Genomic DNA, 19,144 nt, shown 5'->3' with positions numbered 1-19,144 from the left:
TTCAAAGTCTACTTAATCAATTAACAATTGTTTTCTACTTACAGTTTATTACAGGTTGATTCCGTCCTGCTCTTGGTAGCCCAGCTGCCGTCTGTGTCCTCAACTTAATGCTCAGAATTCCCACTGGGCTGCAGAGGGAATAAGTCTAACTAATGATGCCTTCTTGTTGGACAAATTATTTCATTTTGAAATTGTATAGCAAAAGAACAACAATGAAGTATCGGTTCCACTTTTAAATAAATAAGGGGTTATTTTGCTGCTGAAAGTTTTCATTCAAATGACTGATCAGATCTCACATGTCTGTTTAAAAATGTCTGACTTAGGTCGTTACAAAATGACAGACTGTGATAAACTACATGATAGTTGGGAGTGAGACAATGAGGCATTGTTTACACAGAAGATTGAGTAACTGGTTGAACAAAAGAGGTTCTTGGTTATCTATTGTATGTACAACGAAGAGATTTACTGGAGCTTTTATAATTTCTGCAAGTCCTTTTCCAGCCAGCTTCATTAACTTGAAGCAAATCAAATCATGCAGAAATCTGGCTCAGCCAGAAAGAAACCCAGGAAGATATAATATGAAGAAAAACAGACACGGGATGATAAGGTTTAGAATCTTGCGCATTTTTCATAAACATTTTGTTTGAAGATTATTAAATTACAACCCAGAGAGAGAAAAAAAAATAGTAAACCTCGCTATTAAATCAGTTTTTACCTCAACTTTTCTTTACAATATACACACACACACATATATTATATATATAAAACACAAAGTATGTGTCAACAAAATACAGTCTTTACAACTTAAATATCATTTGAACAAAAGGATATTTGTGTGCATTTTATATATGCATAAAATCGGGGTTTTTACTTGGGGGTACTATGAATGGTGGGGTCTGCAGGAATCAGCTGTTCTTCAAGAGGATCTTGGGGTGGTGTTTTTCTAGGAATGGGGTTCTGAGATATAGATGCATTATGTATAGCTTATCTTGTTCTGGAACAAAAGATCGACTTGGGTGGCTGAGTTAATTTTACTTTCTGCTCAAAAATTCGGGCAAATATCGTGATTATGACAACCAGGTGAAGAAGCCATAGTCATTAGTTAGTCCCTTGCTCCTCCACCTTCATCTGTTTTCCTAAATACTCTCAGAATCCGTTCATTCATCCTCTCTCTGAAGCGCTAATATCGACATTTTATTTTGGAAATAAGCCAAGTCAAGTCGGAAGACATGGCGTTTGGAAGGCAACCAAATATTCTCACGAAAGCGTCACTTTTTGGATGCGTGGTCCCTTCCGACCTTCCCGGGGCTCCCACTGCCCGCAAAGGACCACACCACAGGCTGGTGTCCAGCCCCGGGGAGCTGACCGCCATTGGACACACGTCTTCGGTCATCATGGCGGAAGGACGCCCAAAGGCTTGGGCTACGCCTGGTAATTATTAAAAAATCTACTTCTAAGAGACATTAGTTGGGGAGATGATGGCTACTATCGGACTTGTGAACTCAGAGAAGGAAACTGACTCACATGCACAATAATCAGAAAGGAGTGTGCGAAACAGGAGTGAGAAATAACTGAATCTTAAGGAGAATCTGTTAGAGGTAGGAAAACAAGTTCAGGGTCACTCTTGCATCCAGGTGGTCCCCCGGCCGTTCTCAAAGAGGCCGTTCGGACCCCTGGCCACCTTGCTTTACCTCCTATCTGAGAAGGGACCTCAGTCTTTCACGGTCCCTAGATTGTTTCCTTCCGGTGGGCCGAGCCGCTAAGCAACTAGCACACCCATGCGTGTGGGTGTGAGCACGTGTGTGTGCATCGGCGCACGTGGAGAAGCAGGGAGGGCACAGGGAGGGCTCCACGCAGCACACGCATTCCAGAATGACACCACGGGTACCACCTCGGAAACAGAGATAGTGTTGGTCTAATCAACCCAGCAGGGACTCGGGCGCTGGTGTCCAAGGTTGGCGTGAGTCCTAGAGAGCACTGCGCTTCTTCCGAAGCGGGCTCTGGCCGCTGCAGGGTTTCAATTCTGCGTACTGCACCTGTGAAAACAAACAGACGGGCCCGGCGGTTAGGTAACCCTAGCTCACCACAGTGTGTGTTAATGGCTCCCCAAGGACGGACCGAGGCAAAGGAAGGAAGGTTCAAAGGTAATGAATCATTTTCTAAACACAGGAACACGGAGGGATTAATTGCAGGAAGGATTTGAGAAGTCATGCATCATTTCTCGAGACCAAGAATATTAAAAGCAGATTTTTCTAATGAGATGCATGGCTTTCTACCTGCTCTCGGCACTGCCAGATAATTTTAGTTTCTCGTGTGCCCGTTTTCAACCACCAGGACGCTTAATAACTGCCTCTTGGGAAATGTTTCTCTTAGTATATGATACAGCAAAACTTACCAAGAAATATTCATTTAAAATTATCTCAAGTCTTGGGGAAAAAATTGTCTGCAAATTATATACATTTATGTTGCCAGGGAGAGGGAAAAAAAAATGTTGAAATTGATACTGGCCACAGAGTTAAATAGATTTCTCTTAAAAATGAATTGCATTTACAATGTAATGGCTAAAACATCTGTGATGTATCTGAGCACTCGGTGAGTCCCCAGGGGCAAGCTGTCTATTGTGTTATTTGGAAGTGTTCTTGGTGATACGCGGAGGATCTTACTAGCATACTGTCTATCTTCCTCGAATGTTCTTTTGTAGCGTCCCTCTGTATGCACGTCAGCTCCAGTCGGATGGCCGCTCCGAGGGCTGGTGCCTGGACTATGTAGACACAGTCCTCGTGGTGGGCTGTGCTGGATGGTGATTTCCTTTCTTTGAGGACGTGGGGACGACCTCACATTACAACTCAAGGGTTGCAACTCAATCTCATTGCTTTGCTGTGCAGGTTCTGATTGGCTGATGGCGGAATGGCTTCATTTAAAGTATAGTATTACAGAGCACATGTGCTCACTGGCTTTTAGCATTTGTGCCGAACTCCCCAAGGACCCCATGCCCCATCACATATGTTGAGCTACACTTCGTCAAAAGCAGATACATGCTAAAAAAGCACCCTTTCCTTTGAGTGTTTGGTGAAGGTCCCCTTGGGGAGCAGGGGAGGACATACCTGTCAATTTTCAATGCAAAACAAACAGGGGCCAGGTTACTATTTTATAATCATGGAATGCAAATGTTAACGAGGAACCTCATAGTCATGGAATGCATGTAATAGCTAATTAGATCATAAAATGGAGGTTAAAGAAAAACGGCATCATGGAATCTATTTTCATCTCTAGAACTCAGAGGGAAGGGGAAGGAAACTGGAGGTCTTTTCAGCCCCGAGTCCCTGCCGTCTGCAGAGGAGTGCTGGGAACCACTCCCGTGACAGTGGCCAGAAGCTGAAAATCGATACTTGATTTGGATTCTCTGAGATAATAAAGGGCTGCCTCTTTGATCCTCGTGTTGCTATTTCACACCACGGTCTCCCCATCTACTCCTTCTATGATCTCTATTCTCCTTTAGAGAAATCATTGCCTGTCCTCCTTCCCCTGGGATTTATAGCCGCCTGATCTGCAGGGGCCGGGCTCGGGCTACTCTACAGGACTTTCTGGCATTGTTGCCTGGTTTAATCTCGGTGCATCCACAGAGACCAGATGTGGCTGGACTCAGGGACCATTACCTGTGAATAATACTTCTGATCGATCTCCAATTATTTCAGGCTGTCTCTGCCTCTATGTGTATGAGAGTGGGTGGGAGCTTTGCCCTCAGCATCCCTAAGTCTTCAGAGGGGAAGGGATAGAAGGGAAGCCTAGGACGTAATTGGGGCAAACAAGAATAAAAAAGAATAATCCTCTTGTCCCCTACTTCCCCTAAAATGCCTGCCATCTGGAAGAGGAGGAAAATAAGCAATCCTCCCCTAGCTTGGGACCTCCCACTCTCCCACTTACTGAGTGCATCTTATCCTCTTCAGGGAGGCAGGCAATCAAAAAACGGACAAACGCTATCGCACTATACCCACGCAGTATGAGTTCCAGATCATTCTTAAGTAGCCCTTTTTTTCGGGGTAATTTTCCATAATCATCTCATGCTCCGGACAAAGGTTTTCCTGCCACCTCCCTGCAAGCCAGGCCACTTTAAGGATTTTCTGATTCGTTATCTCAATTACACAAGCCCTGCTCTGTGCACCTCTGGCTCTGGGGCTGGCCAGACTTCAGTGCTGGGGTCCCCATTGGTGGTGACCGTTCATTACGTACCTTTTGAACATCAGACGGTACCCTGGAGAGGAAGTCTAGCAGCTCATTATTGTCGATGGCATAGGGATTTCGAAGCTTCTTGGTGAATTTATTTATGCCTGGAAAATAGAAACGCAGGGGGATCTCTTTGTTCGTCTTTCTATCTACCTATCTACCTTTAAAAACTCTCCTGACTGGGGGAGGGGGAGATTCACAAGTAAAAATTAGTGTAAAACAATTACTAGACCTCAAGTCACACACACACACACGCACACATGTCGCTGTCATGTGGAATCATTCACAAATGCCTTTTCTGGAAGGAAGGAGGGGTGGGGGGATGGTTTGTGGGACAGGAGCTCTGCCTTCTTCAACTGTGAAAATCCCATTACAATCCCAGCAGCAAGGTGGCAGAAACACACACTAAAACTGTGGCGCTCATTGGCTTTTTTGGACTACACTGATTAACAGCCTTCTCTGCTAGGAAAACAAACGTCCCAGATGGGAAAGGCCTTCATTAGTCCCAACAAGTCTCTGCTTGGGGGCTCTGGACCAAATGTAGCAGTGGGAGGTGGAGGGCGGGAGTCGCTTTTTTGTTGTTAAAAAGAAATGGCAGAAATTTCTCTCCCCCACTCCAGCTCATTTTCACAGGTTTATCTTTTCTCCCTGCAGAACAGAACTTGACATGTTGATTGTACTTTGATGCTGCAGGAAACTGTGAAAAGTTATTATTGGAAATTATCTTACTATGGCTGCTAACTTAATTTATGGACCGCGACACTGGTGCTTGGGTTTGTCTAGTCAATGGAGTCCCTGCTAATTTAGGATGGGGACAGTGGTAATTAGAGGAGATTCAACCCTTCGTGTCTTTGATGGCTGCACCTTGGGTTTGCAGACACACCCCGGGAAAGCTCTACCTGTGGTTTCCTCTCCAGGGGGATGTACCTCTGAGCCACCCTTGTGTCTCCTCTTCTGTTCCTCTGAGCTGCTGGTAAGAGCTCAGGGGCCATTGTCTTTCCACCAAAGGCCAACGCTTTCTCATGCTGAGTTTTCCGAGCAAAAAGACTAAGGTGGTAGGCTTCCGAAGTTTGCCATGGAGTGCTTGCAAGGATCCCATCTGAAGCCCGAGTCGATCCCAGTAATGCTGAATGAATTCTCACCTTAGATAACCCTGACCGACTTCTCCCTCAGGGCCAAGGTAACAGTTAACTGTTTGACCATCCCCAGCCCATAAAAGCTTTGATATTTTTCTCCATGAAATATTATTTTGCTTTCATCTACAGACAGAACTTCCTGAGTACCGTTCTACCTGACACATGCCAACCTCAGTCATTTCCTTAGAGGGTCACATTCACATCTGCTTTGCAAATGGGAGCTGGCCATTGTTCATGAGTAAAATGGTGGCCTGGTGGTTGGGCTAGGGAAGGCTCCTTGCAGACGATGCTTTTTCTCTCAAGTCAGAGCTGCACTCTGCCTTTCTTCCCTCTACCCCCCACAGCAAGCCTCATGTTTCTAGCTAAAATCTCCCCCAGCATTCCTTTAAACTAAAATACTCTCACTGTGTTATTCTAAAGACACTTAATTGTAGCATGGGGTTTTTGGCAAAAGAAAACAGACAAGGCAAAATGATGAAGGGAGACAAAGACTTATTGAGAAAAGATATATCTTCTATTGTTAATTATATATAGTGTACGCATCTGGAGTCTTTACAACGATCAGCAAGGCAGGGATAATCTCACAGCCGATCAAAACACTGCATTCTTAGTCACTGAGAAGATTATAAACCTGCACAGTAGCTCAAATGCACCAATAAGGGCAAAAGTTGCCCACAATGCACTGAGATTGTCTGTCTGAAAAACTTCGTGAGAATCAAAATTACAAGGCGCTCCGACTGCATGCTTCAAAAGCACACCTTATTTTTTTTTTTTTTAATGTTGTCAAATGTCCGTGATTCTACAATATTATCTGTTGTGTGAGACCAAGTGTTCACAGGGGCTCATGTATTCTTGGGTCCACAGTAAGGGGTAATGGGGCCAGGAGCAAGGGCTACAGAACGGGAGTAGCTGGACCCCGGCTCTGGCGTCGTCAGGCATGTGCTGTGTGGTTTCAAGAAAACCACTTGACCTTCCTGTGCCTCAGATTTCTTACATTAAAATCTGAATAATAAAGACCTGCCCTTTATAGTTTCTTAGGTGGATAGGAGAATCACATTGGACAATGTAAGCACAAGGATTCTCTAATCTGGAGTTCCATAACAAAGAGGGGGGCTACCATCATGGCTCGAGATGTCAACAAGCCAAAAAACAAAGGGATTATATTATTAGGCATGTGAGCACACACACCCAGATTTGGAAATCGTACCTTTATCAGCGTGACAGACGAGCCTTTAGATGTGTTTAACCTTAATACAGATAGGCAGAGGGCCTATCTGCTGTGAATCTTAATGTTTTAGCACACCCAAAGGAGTAGGATCCAAATACCAAGGGATAACATGTGGCAAAGACACTACCATTTAATGGTCCCAGATCACAGACTGAAGCGATCAGTGGAGTGGAATGAGCAATATCCAGTTAAAAAAAGAAATCTCTCGGAGAAAGTTGGAAAAATTGCCTGACTGCTTGGCACATATGGCCACAGGTGAATAAAACCACTTGAAACAGAATTATAACACTATTTTTCAAATACCTGTATGAGTGCCTAGCATGCAGCCCTGACTCAGTACATTGGCGGGAGTGTTGAGATGGGGTGGAGGGTCCTTGCTTGCTCATGTATCAAACAGTAGGTGCCTGCCACATAAAAGACACTGTGTTGTCAAACGGAGAAATGAAGTTTAATAAGTCATGGATCTTCTTTTCAAGAAGTTCAAAATCTAGCTTTGGGAGTTCTTATCTACTTTGGAATGACAGAAGTACCCCGGACCAGAAGCATCTATGGTGAAGAACAGAATGAAAAGAATATGGGAAACCTCTCAAAAGCGGCAGAAAACCCACATGGGATCTTATCCAAAGAAGTGCCTTGCCTTCTAGAAATACACCAAATAGGTGATCAAAATTCAGTAGATACCGTTTCCTTCAGAAAATGTCAAATATCCCTCTTAAGCCACTTTTCACGCCATTTTTGAAATCTACACTCCCACACGAGAGGGGTGGGTGGTGGGCTCAAAAGAAATGCCATCCCAGTAAATCGCAGGGGTGAAATATGCAGACACATGAAATATTTGTCAGGTACTTGTTAAAGATCTACTACCTATATGTAACTTCCATGGGAATTACAGGTTAAAGAGGAAAGAAAAATGTCTCACCCTTCAAAACCTTAAAATGAAATTGGTGAGTCAAGGAATATTTCTTATGGTCACTATGAAATCAGGTTGCTTTTCAGGGGCTTATGTTAAATAATCCTGGTACTTAGTAAGTATTTCTACAAAAATATTATTTGGGGGAATAGAATCTGGAAATACAGAACATACGGTTAAGTAATTTTGTTTCAAAGGGTTAAAAAAGGCAGACCAAAGGAACAAAAAATTTTTTTAGGATCTTAACTCACCACTTTAAGGACTCAAAGAAAATGAGTAAGTAACTCAGAATAAGAAACGATTTTCTGATCCTGGTAAAAGGAACCATAGAAATGGAAAACATATGAAGTTATCTTCTATAGGACACAATCTCTACCAAGAATTCAGTCATATAGGAGATGTGCAAAGGAATGTCCTGGATCCATGTAGCTCATAACAAATTCATCTTGGAAATGAAGTCCTAATAGAATTGCCGAGTACATTCCAGGATGGCATGGCAGGTTTTACTCAATGAGGCAACAGAGCATATTCTGATTGTCAAGGCTTTTGACTACATTACATACGGTGAGCTCATCAATAAACTATAAGCCCCTGTCCAGAACATACAACTAAAGAACCAGACACAAAAGACAAAGCTCAAAGGGTTACCGTCAGCTCAGGAGAATATAATAAACTCCATGCTACTTAATAATTTCATCCATAAGCGAAACGATAAATAGAGCAATATCTCATTAATGAGATGCAAAAAGTTGTTGTTGGAAAGCTGCCAAGATCTTGGAGGATAAGATCAAAAGTCAAAGCAATTTGGGATAAACAGAAAGAGGGACTGGAATTCCAACACTGATGATCAAAGGAGGAAATAGAGTATAGACCCCTTTGTCGAGGGAAAGATGCAGAAAAGTAAGTCAAGTATGTACCAGAAAGATAAGATCCTGAGAAAGTGTTTGACAAGCCGACCATGCAATTGACTTACGCCAGCTTAAAAATGAACAAAATATTGGCCAAATGATTATAGTAATTTTGAATCATTTTCTGGTTAGGGTCAGACAACAGCTTTAAGATCTGTTTTTTAAAAATGTAACCAGTAAATGGATTTGCAAACTAATTCTTAATGAAAAACAATTAAGAAAGACTGAGGTTATTCAGTCTATATAGATAACATTTAGTACATACAAGGCATTCAAGGAAATACTTTTATAAAATGTTTCTTCTTCTCTTTTTAAACATTTGTGTTTTTTTAAAAGATTTTATTTATTTAGTTGACAGAGAGAGAGAGCACAAGCAGGCAGAGAGGCAGGCAGAGGGAGAGGGGGAAGCAGGCTCCCCGCTGAGCAGAGAGCCCAATGCAGGGCTCAATCCCAGGATCCTGAGATCATAACCTGAGCCGAAGGCAGAGGCTTAACCTACTAAGTCACCCAGGCACCCCATAAAATGTTTCTTCTTGATCAATGGACCCTGAAGAGCTTCATGTTCTCTTAGAGTCTACAGATCAATGCTAGCATTGTTGCAAAATAGAGAAACTAACTATGGATAGAAGTAAGTATGTAAGAAAGAAACTACGGATAGAAGACTTTTGCCAAGAGTGAGGGTCATCAAGAGTATCTTTTTCTTTTAATTCTTTTAATTCTTTCAAATTAGAATATCTTTTTCTTTTCTCAGGTTCTCTCTCTTGCTATAAAAGAGAGACACTTCTTTATATGGGATTTTCACTACCTGGATGAAACAGAGAACCAGTGCCTTATGCTCTCTCAAAATTATTCTACTTAAGTTTTACAAATTACTCTCTTTTTTTTTTTTTTGATGACTTTTCCCAATTCACAATGTCTACATTTGGCTTTTCTCATCAGCAGGATTCTACTCCTGTGGGTTCTCTTTGAAAAGGTCTACATTTAATGGTTTTAGAAAGGCTGTAGCTTGTATCTGACATTTGCAAGCTCTCAGCTTTTGCTTAAAGATGAATGCATCTTAATGCAATCACTTGTAGGTGGTAACTTCTCTGAACCCCTTACCATCTGACGGTCCCTAGAAGGGGGTGGCTATGATTGAGAATTCAGCAGTAGTCACAGGAGCCAAGGAATGGAAAACTATGACTGGCAGACTCTTAGGGAAAAGAGTTGACTGCTTCTCCAGCAATTAATTCACTGCAATGCACACTCCTTCTATCAACCCAGAAGCCCACCCAACAGCAGACACAAATATTCACAAAGCTTCTTGTCTTTTGTCCAAATGCTAACTTGAGTAGTAAATCAAGTCATGCCATTTATTTCGAGTTTGTGATTTTTGTTACTACTTTTTTTTTTTTTTTTAAAGCAGCTAAACTTTATATAGGCACATCGTTTACCCTGCTAAATTATGGCTTCCTCTTCTTTCAGGCACTGGGTAGGGAGTAACCACCTCCCTTCCTCTCTACTGTTTCTGGATTGAAGTATGAGGTTAGATTATTTTTCCTCCAGGAGAGATGGAGTGTCAGAAGCACCTTGGCAGGGGCCAGATCCACTTTTACATAATATAAAGGGCGAGATGCAGGTGTTTGCTCACTGTTGGAATAACAATGTTGCCTGAAAGTTACCGGGCCACCGCAATATATTATTCGAGACTATTTATGACTACGAGAGCCCAAAGGGAAATCTCATGCACAATCACATTTTTATTTGATTGCAATTATACAAGAGGCCTATAAATATCTCTGCTGATCGTTCGGGCAACTGGCCTTTTCAGGGAGGTCCTGGAAGTTTTTGTTCCCAAAATTCCTTCCTTAATCTCATGTTTAATTGCCAATAAGAGCACATTTAAAGTTTATGGTCGCACTTGACAAATGAGTCATGGGTTCTTACCTGAAATTGACCGCTAGCGAAAGGACCGTGCTAGACTTACCCCAGATTAAAACGATGTAGCGGAGTGGAATAAAATACAAAATGATGGTGGCCACTGCCAGGATCAGACAGGCCAGGAACGAGAGGAACGGGACCGTCCAGTTAAACGTGCTGCAGACAAAGCACATCAATGTCATTTTCTCTGATGCTCTAAAGTGTCTACATAGTCATCTTGCCATGTTTATTTCTTAGCTACACAAATGAAAAAGGTCTACTGGAGAAATCTCTCTAAAATCTGGAGAGAAAGGTCTGCCAAGCTGGGGATGGCAAAAACATTGCTGAGGTCCTGAGGGGAAGCCAACCGAGACCAACCTCCAGCCAACATGTCAGAGTCCTGGTGACTTTGCCCTCCTGGAGCCAACAGTCTTTAAGGGAAGACTCGGCCCCCACCCACAATGAAGGTCATGATGACTCAGTGCATGGAGATCTTCAAAATGAAAGATCAGTGAGGTCACGTCAAAGTCAACAATTCTCTCGGTGAAGACACAGTTTCCAGTAAATATTTAGAAAAGGGAGGATATTATTAAGGTGTCCTGGTGCTTTTGTTTTGCTTTGTTTTCTCTTTTTTTTTTTCTTTTTGAGAGAGAGAGTATACAAGTTGGGGGGAGGCGGACGAGCAAAAGGAGAGGGAGAGAATCTCAATCAAGCTCCACGCTCAGCACAGAGCCCCACACGGGACTCGATCTCATGACCCTGAGATCATGACCTGAGCCGAAATCAAGAGTCCGACACTAAACTGACTGAGCCACCCAGGCACCCACCCCAACTTTTGTGTTTTCTAATTACTTATTTTTAGAATTTTTCGACTCGTTGGCTCTAGGTTACCAGGGAAACGGGCTCGAGGCATGTAACCATAAACCCTTATGCCCCCAATCCAGAGATAACTCAGATTATATGACCACATGTTATTTCCACGGGGCCCCTGGCTCCTTCAGCATATCCATTGCCTCCTTTGACTTGTGTGCAAATGGAGATCTAGAACACGGGATGCAGAATTGAACAAACAGTGGAAATCCTTGCACGGTCCTAGAAGATGATCTGGAAATCCCACGTCCTGCGAAGAGCCCATGAGAGGTAGGGTCCTTCTTTTTCCTGGTCTTTGGCTTCACTTACATGGTTTAGCTTCACTGACATTGACCCTTGGCCTTGTGCTAGGAATACAAAGAGATTTGTCTCTTTGTTTTTGTTTTCTGGTGGGAGGTGTATGTGTGTGTTTGTGTGTGTGTGTGTACATGCAGGAGGATAGTGGGGGACTAAACATATAAAAGCTGTTGGGCACTTAATATGTGCCAGTGTGCTAATATTTTTCATATCATAATTGGATGGTCATCATAATTCTTCCAAGTAAAGATTATCCCCATTTTACACATGAGCAAATTGAGGCTGAGAGAGATTTTTATCTTGTATTGTAAATAACCACAATTCCATGAAGAGTCTAAGAAAAACCCAGTCACCTCACCCTCTTGTAACAGACTGCTATCAGTGTTTTTAATCTTTGCCCATAGAGAGGTATGTGTATTTTTAATTTCTCAGTTTTTAAAATTATAAGCAAATTTAAAGACTTTTAATATGCATGTAATTTGTTTCTCAAGTGATTTCTAGTTTGTTTCTTTGTGAGGTGCCACTATTTGGGAAAGTGCTTAAGAAAATGGAATTTTACGCAAACTGACATTGGATTGAGTTCAGGCTCCATCTCTAATTAGCTACAGGAAAGTGATTTAATCAATCTGCACCAACATTTCTGCTCTGCAAAATGTATATAATAATAGTAATATCTCTATCATAGAGTTCTGCCAGAACTAAACAAGAACTTGCACGTAAGGTAGCTAGCACATTCTGTTTTTAGCACATTGTAAAAACTCGGAAAATGGAAAGCAGTTACGATTTGCCTATTGTGCCTTGAGCTGTTTTTGCTTGATTTTTTCCTCAGTGATTTAAAATATCTCTTTGGATACTAAAGAAATCAATCCTTTGTCATATTTGTTACAGTGCTTTTCCCAATGTGTTACTTTCTTGTCTTTTTTGTGTGGTTTATACACTTTTAAATATAAAATTATGCATTCTACATGACCAAATTTATCAGTGTTTTCCCTGGCTGATTTCTGGATTTGGTAGCACTTATGGAAAACTTCCCCAGTCCAGCACCTTGACATCAACAAAATGAATAATTGATATTTTCCCCACTCCTTCCTCATGCCTTTTTCTATGCTATTCTAAATTTATACATAAACATTGGTCCATTTCTGACTCCTCTCTTCCACAGTACAACTTCTAGCTGAACTTTTTGGAGGGCGATTTCACATTTGGAGACATGTTATATGGACCTCCTAATGATCCAAATCATACCATGGCAGGAAGTTTAACCTACAGATCTCCTTGCACAAGGATGCTGGGGCAATGCATCAACGGCACAGTAATGGTTGCTAGTTGTTAAAAAAGTTAATAGCTTCAGTATCATTAATAGCACAATATCTAAATAAAGGGAAAAATCTAAGTAGATTTCTACTCGGCAATATTATACAGATTTTTTTTTTGTTCAATTCAGCATTTATTAAGAATCTACTATATACACACAGACTTAGATAACCTTTATTCTCTCTTTTTCTTAGCATAAAGTTGCAACTGCATCTATCTTTAAAAAACAGTGAGATCATAAAAAGGATACCCACACAAATACCCCTTTCCCCCAACAGAGAGGCTCAAAGCTAGATACGGTGAAAAAATAAATTGCATTAAAAAATGGGTATGTGTGTGTATATATATGCATATGCATATATGCATTTATTAATAAATTTACAGATTCACAAATACCACATATATAGTTTTTATCCTGAAAAGGAACCTCTGATGGATATACTCCAAGTTGTTAATGATAGTTCAATATGACAAAAAGAAGGGGAAGAAAAGAAAGTTCAGAGAATAAAGGGGGCATGCTGGTTGATTACTTTGATAATGGATGTATGCCATACTTATAATAAAAATAAAAACAAAATATGAAATCAATCAATTACAATTAAATAAGTAAAAACAAACATGAACCTTTATGCCCTAATTTTTTCATTTTGTTTTGTTTTTTGAAAGCAGAGCCATAGTAGCAGATCCTGGATACAAATCAATGGATAAATACCATAGATTAAGAAGGTTCCTGGGGCGCCTGGGTGGCTCAGTGGGTTAAACCCACTGCCTTCGGCTCAGGTCATGATCCCAGCGTCCTGGGATCAAGCCCCGCATCGGGCTCTCTGCTCAGCAGGGAGCCTGCTTCCTCCCTTCTCTGCCTGCCTCTCTGCCTACTTGTGATCTGTCTGTCAAATAAATAAATAAAATCTTTAAAAAATAAATAAATAAAGAAGGTTCCTGAGTGGGAAGACAATAAAAGTTAACAATTTATATTGGGATGTGCTGAGTCATGCTGTAAACTCTAGGGTAACAACTAAAAGAAGAGCAATAGAATCCTTACATTCTGAGCAAATAGATAAAAAATACAGATGAGAATAAAAAAATACTCATCACAAGGACAAAAAAACAATGAAAACCACAAATTTAAATCTAAATATATTAGTAACCACATTAAATTTGAATGGACTACATGTTTCAACTAAAAGTGACTGTCTTTAGACAATCTTTTCTTTAGAAAGAGATCTAAAACATAAACAGGTTGAAAGAAAATAACAGGAAATTATATATTATGAGGAAACCAACAAGCAGGAGATGGTATAGCCATATTATTACTAGTTAAGATATTAAGGTAAAATTTCATTTATTGCTTAGATATAAATAGGTCACCTCCTAGTAATGATCCAATTCAGTAGGAAAGTATAGCAATTTTAATATGTATGTCCCAGAAGCACTTGGGTGACTCAGTCGGTTAAGCATTTAACTGTTGATTTTGGCTCAGGTCATGATATCAGGGTGGTAAGATTGAGCCCCATGTTGGGCTCTGCGCTCAGCAAGGAGTCTGCTTGAGATTCTCTCTGTTCCTCCCCCTTGCTCACTCGCTCTCCTTAAATAAATAAATAAAATCTTTAAAATAAAACGTACAACCCAAATAATACAGCTTTTGAATACAGAAAGCAAAGACTAGCCAAGCTATAAGGAGATACAGATAAATCCATGGTGGGAAGTTTTAACACACATCTTTAACCAATTGATACAAGAAGTCAATAAAAAATAAAAATCAGTATAAATACAAAAGACTGAACACAATCAACAAAATTAATCAATGCATATATATATGTATGTGTGTGTATATATATATATACACACACACACACACACACACATACACACACACACACACACACAGTCAATAACTTTTCTAAGCTCACATGGAGAGTTTACAGAAGTAGGCCATTTTCTTGATCAATATTTTCTGACCATAAAGCAATTAAGTTAGAAATCAGAAACAAAAAGATAACCAGAAAATCTCCATATACTTGGAAATTAAGCAATATATTTCTTCACCATGGAAGCAATAAAAATAGAAAGTTGGAAAAAAAGTTTTTACTAAACTTGAATGATAATGAAAATATCAACACCAAAACGTCTGGCCTGGAGCTAAAGTTATGCTTATAGGAAACTGTAGAGCTTAAAATGCTCTTAAATGTTTGGAAATAGAATGATTGAAAGTAAGTAATCCAGTGATCTATCTTTCGTTAGGAAAAAAATGCTAAATTAATCCCAAGGGAAGTAAAAGGAAGAAAGGAATAAAAAAGAGTATTAGTGATTAATGAAAAAAAAAACAGGTAGCAGGGAAGATTAACAAAGGCCAATAACAGTTCTTTCTAAAGACTATCATAATTCATAAATCTGATCAAGAAATAAAGGAAAACACAATTAACATCAAGCATAGAGTTGCCTGTGTAGCTCAGTCCATTAAGCAGTGACTTTTGATTTTGGCTTAGGTCATGATCTCAGGGTTGTGAGATCAAGCCCCATGTTGGGTCTATGCTAGGCATGGAGCCTGCTTAAGACTTTTTCTCTCAACCTCCTGCTACCCACCTCCCCCTTTAAAAAAGTATCAAGCATAAAAAAGTGGACAATGCTACAGATCCTAGTGACATTAAAGGTAGGATTTTATTAAATTAAAGAGGATTTTATTAACAACTTTATATCAAAAAGTAGAGAATTCAAGTGAAATGGATGAACTCAGAAAAGGACAGCTTACAGATGTGAGAAGAAACAGAATTGCTGAATACATCTATATAATTTACAAAAATGGAATATTCAACTAAAATCCTTCCTAAAAGAAAACTTTGGGCCCAGATGCTTCACCAGCAAATTCCATTGAATCTTAAAAGAAGTAATGACACCAGGCTTGGGTGCCTGGGTGGCTCAGTGGGTTAAAGCCTCTGCTTTGGCTCAGGTCATGATCCCTGGATCCTGGGATCAAGCCCCAGGGGCTTTCTGCTCGGCGGGGAGCCTGCTTCCCTCCCTCCCTCTCTGCCTGTCTCTCTGCCTACTTGTGATCTCTCTCTGTGTCGAATAAATAAGTAAAATCTTTTAAAAAAAGACACCAGGCTTATGCAAACTCTTCCAGATAATGATAAAGAGAGAACACTCCCACATGTTGCGTGAGCCTAGAATAATCTCTCCGTAAGGAATTTAAGAACAGAAAATTACAGCTCAAATCTCATTAATGATTATAGCTGCAAAAATCCTAACAAAGTAATAGTAAATAAAATACAGCAATATATGAAGAGAGTGTATAGCATGGCAAAGTTGGGTTTATTCCATATACGGAAGACTGGCTTAACATTTAGAAACCAAAACAATAATAGACCACGTTAGCAAAAATAAAGGAAAAAAATTATCATGCCAATGAATGTAGGAAAAAGTTTGACAAAACTCACATTCACAATAAAAACTCTCAGTAAATTAAAAATAAAAGGGAACTTCTTTAATCTGATAAAGCATCTTTACAAATACCTAGAGCAAATATCCTTCTTAGAGTGAAATGTTGAAAGTTTTTTTCTCTAATATCATACAGGAGAAAAGAATGTTCACCAACACCAATTCTGTTCAACATGGTACTAGAGCTAGTAGCTGGTTCAATAAAGCAAGGAAACATAGAAAAATGTGTAAGGATTGGAAAATAAGGAAGAAAAAATTATCCCAGATAATATGTCTATGCAATAGAAAATAATAATAGTCTTCAGATAAAAATCAAGATAACTAAGTTTACCAAAGTTTATAGATACAAAGTCAATGTAGGAAAATTAATTTCACTTCTATATCTTAGCAATAAATAGAGGATGAAATCTGAAAAAAAGATTATCATGAAACTAATCAAGTACTTGGGAATTTATCTCACAAAAATGTGTGAAACCTCTATACATAAAACTCTAAAATAGTACTGACATAAATTCAAAATGACCTAAATAGAAGACTTTATGAGAAGACTCAAAATTTTATCAAGATGTCAATTATTTTCCAATTAATGCAACCCTTATAAAGATCTCAGTGGTTGGTTGTGTGTGCAAGTGTATGATGGGCCATGTGTATTAGTGTTGGGTGTTTCATTTCTAATGAAGATGTATATCAGACACTCTCACAAACACCCTGTCAGATCACTCTCCCAACAGCCAAATCAGTTAACTCCTGCGTTTTCCCTTCAGCAACCCACAATTCTAGCAGAAAATGTTTAAAAGTTTTTTTAGGGGCACCTGGGTGGCTCAGTCATTAAGCATCTGCCTTCGGCTCAGGTCATGATCCCGGGGTCCTGGGATTGAGCCCTGCATCAGGCTCCCTGCCCGGCGGGAAGCCTGCTTCTCCCTCTCCCACTCCCCCTGCTTGTATTCCTGCTCTGTCTTTTGTCAAATAAATAAATAAAATCTTTTAAAAATAAAAAATAAAACTTTTTTTTTAAAAAGGGAGATATTTATTTTTTAATTTTGTTTTTTTTTTAATTTAAGACATGGAAAAAGAAAGTCAAGGCAGTTTGCCAAAAATAATATTCATAACAATCAATATTCTTCAGTGAATAATACATGCCATCCACTAGTCTGAGCTCTTGATATGCACTAATTCATCTAATTCTTCCAAAAATGTTATGAAGTAGGAACCGTTATTACTCCCATTCTACAAATGAGGACTCTGACTCATAAAAGTTAAGTAACTGGCATTAAATCACTTACTCTCAGTACAAGTGACAGAATTGGGATCTGAATTCAGAAAGTCAGGTCCAGAGCTGACTACAGAACGGCAGTTCTATAGTAGGCACTTTCGAAACTGTAAAAAGGTGTACATTTTTCTCACTTAAATTAATACTCCTGTTTATACTGAGGACTTAGTTCAAAGACATTTTACTGTAAATCCTCTAACACTCAAGAACTTACTAGACCTTCTCTCCATTAACATAGAGTATCTTGGGCTGGTTTTCACAGAACACCCAAGGTTAAAAAACAAAACAAAACAAAACATTTTCCATCTCAAAATCAAACTTCCACAACTTCCCTAATTTCCCTAACTTGAGAGCTCCCTAAACTCCTAAGAAAGGAATCCCTGACTTAGACAGTAATGAGACAAATGAGCCAAACCTTTCAATTAGTGAAAAAAGAAAAAATTCAACGAATCCCCTTCCTTCCTTCAACCATTCAGGCTTAGTAACATGTCCTAAGAATATCATTTTCAAAGGTCCAAAGCCCTAAAAAAAATGAGTGTGTCCACATCCAGTAAAGGGGGTAACAGCTCCATCCTGTAGTTCCTCCCCCAAATGGATGTCCCACTAGTTGACTCTTATGTCCATGGAATCTTGATTTTCCTCACTTCCCAGGCGAGGACAAATGAGGTCTTCTCACTCTTCTACCCATGGACACAGAAATGACTGATCATATAATCCTACAGATTATTCTTTCATTATGGACCCCACATGATGCTTTCATTCACGAGGCATGGTTTTTACTCCAGCTTGTGAACCTTCTCCTCTACCTCGTGTCTGGCCCACTCTTTGGTTTTTCTGCCTTCATTCTTTGTCCTTTCGACATACCAGTCTCAGAATAAACAGAAGGTGAATTACTCTACCACTCCCCACGTCTTCACGGCAATCCAAGCTATGCTTAATTAACCTTCTTCTTCATCTTTAGTGCCTAGTACTTCTCAGCATCACCTCCCATCTAGAGAAGTTCTCCTTCTGATGAATGCACCTTCCAAACGGCACTCTGGAAAGTCTGCAGGGATGACTTTCCTGTCCTAGGTTTCTCATTCTCCTGTGCAGAGATTTCCTTAGCCACTCAAAGATACACGTGTTGAAGACAACCCTCCATAATGAGAAGACATAAAATAAAGCCCTCGTCTGACCCATCTAGCCTGCTATTTGAGACAATATAAGATGAGCCCTGTTCAGTAAATATTTTAGCCTGTTACAGATATACATTTGAAATTTGTATAATATTAGAGAAGGTAATTAGAGAAAGTAGAGAAGAGTAGAAAAAGAAAATGTCGTTTGTGCCATGTAGATGCAATACGATTGGGGTCTTCCGGGTCAGAAACTGGAAAGCCCTGCTCTGAGTTTTATGCAAGCTTACTTATTTACTAGTTGCCAGAAGTTGGGTAAAAGTTTTCCTGGTCCTTCAATACTGAATTACAATGGAATTCCGACAGAGTTACACATGCCATCCCACTTGAATGCCCAGAAGGAACTTTAAGGTCACTGTGGTAATGAATGGCCCAAGAATTAATAGGAGTGGAGACTTATGAGCCTGCCTTCCTGTGCTGCAGCTGGGCAGAACAGTACCCTGTTCATGGCTGAAAATACGTCTCAGCCGTGGCCACCACA

General features: G+C 40.1%; 1 protein-coding gene across 5 annotated transcripts in view; it reads right to left on the bottom strand.

Annotated features, from left to right (window-relative positions):
- Positions 1–256: 256 nt before the first annotated feature.
- MCTP2 (multiple C2 and transmembrane domain containing 2) overlaps positions 257–19,144 on the bottom strand; it is a 237,150-nt gene continuing 218,262 nt past the window's right edge. For 4 of the 5 annotated variants that reach the window (XM_080808083.1, XM_080808085.1, XM_080808084.1 and 1 more), the window contains 3 exons: positions 10,373–10,482; positions 4,231–4,328; positions 257–2,036 (listed from right to left, as the gene is read on the bottom strand). In XM_080808083.1, coding sequence (XP_080664209.1) covers positions 1,968–2,036; positions 4,231–4,328; positions 10,373–10,482 — 277 coding nt within the window. In that variant the 3' untranslated portion in view covers positions 257–1,967. Of the gene's footprint in view, positions 2,037–4,230; positions 4,329–9,297; positions 10,483–19,144 lie in introns of those variants that run through there. The other variant, XM_080808088.1, reaches the window with a different exon arrangement.

The sequence above is a fragment of the Martes martes genome, assembly GCF_963455335.1.
Source record: "Martes martes genome assembly, chromosome: 7".
NCBI lineage: Eukaryota > Metazoa > Chordata > Mammalia > Carnivora > Mustelidae > Martes > Martes martes.
This window is presented reverse-complemented; position numbering and strand designations above follow the sequence as displayed.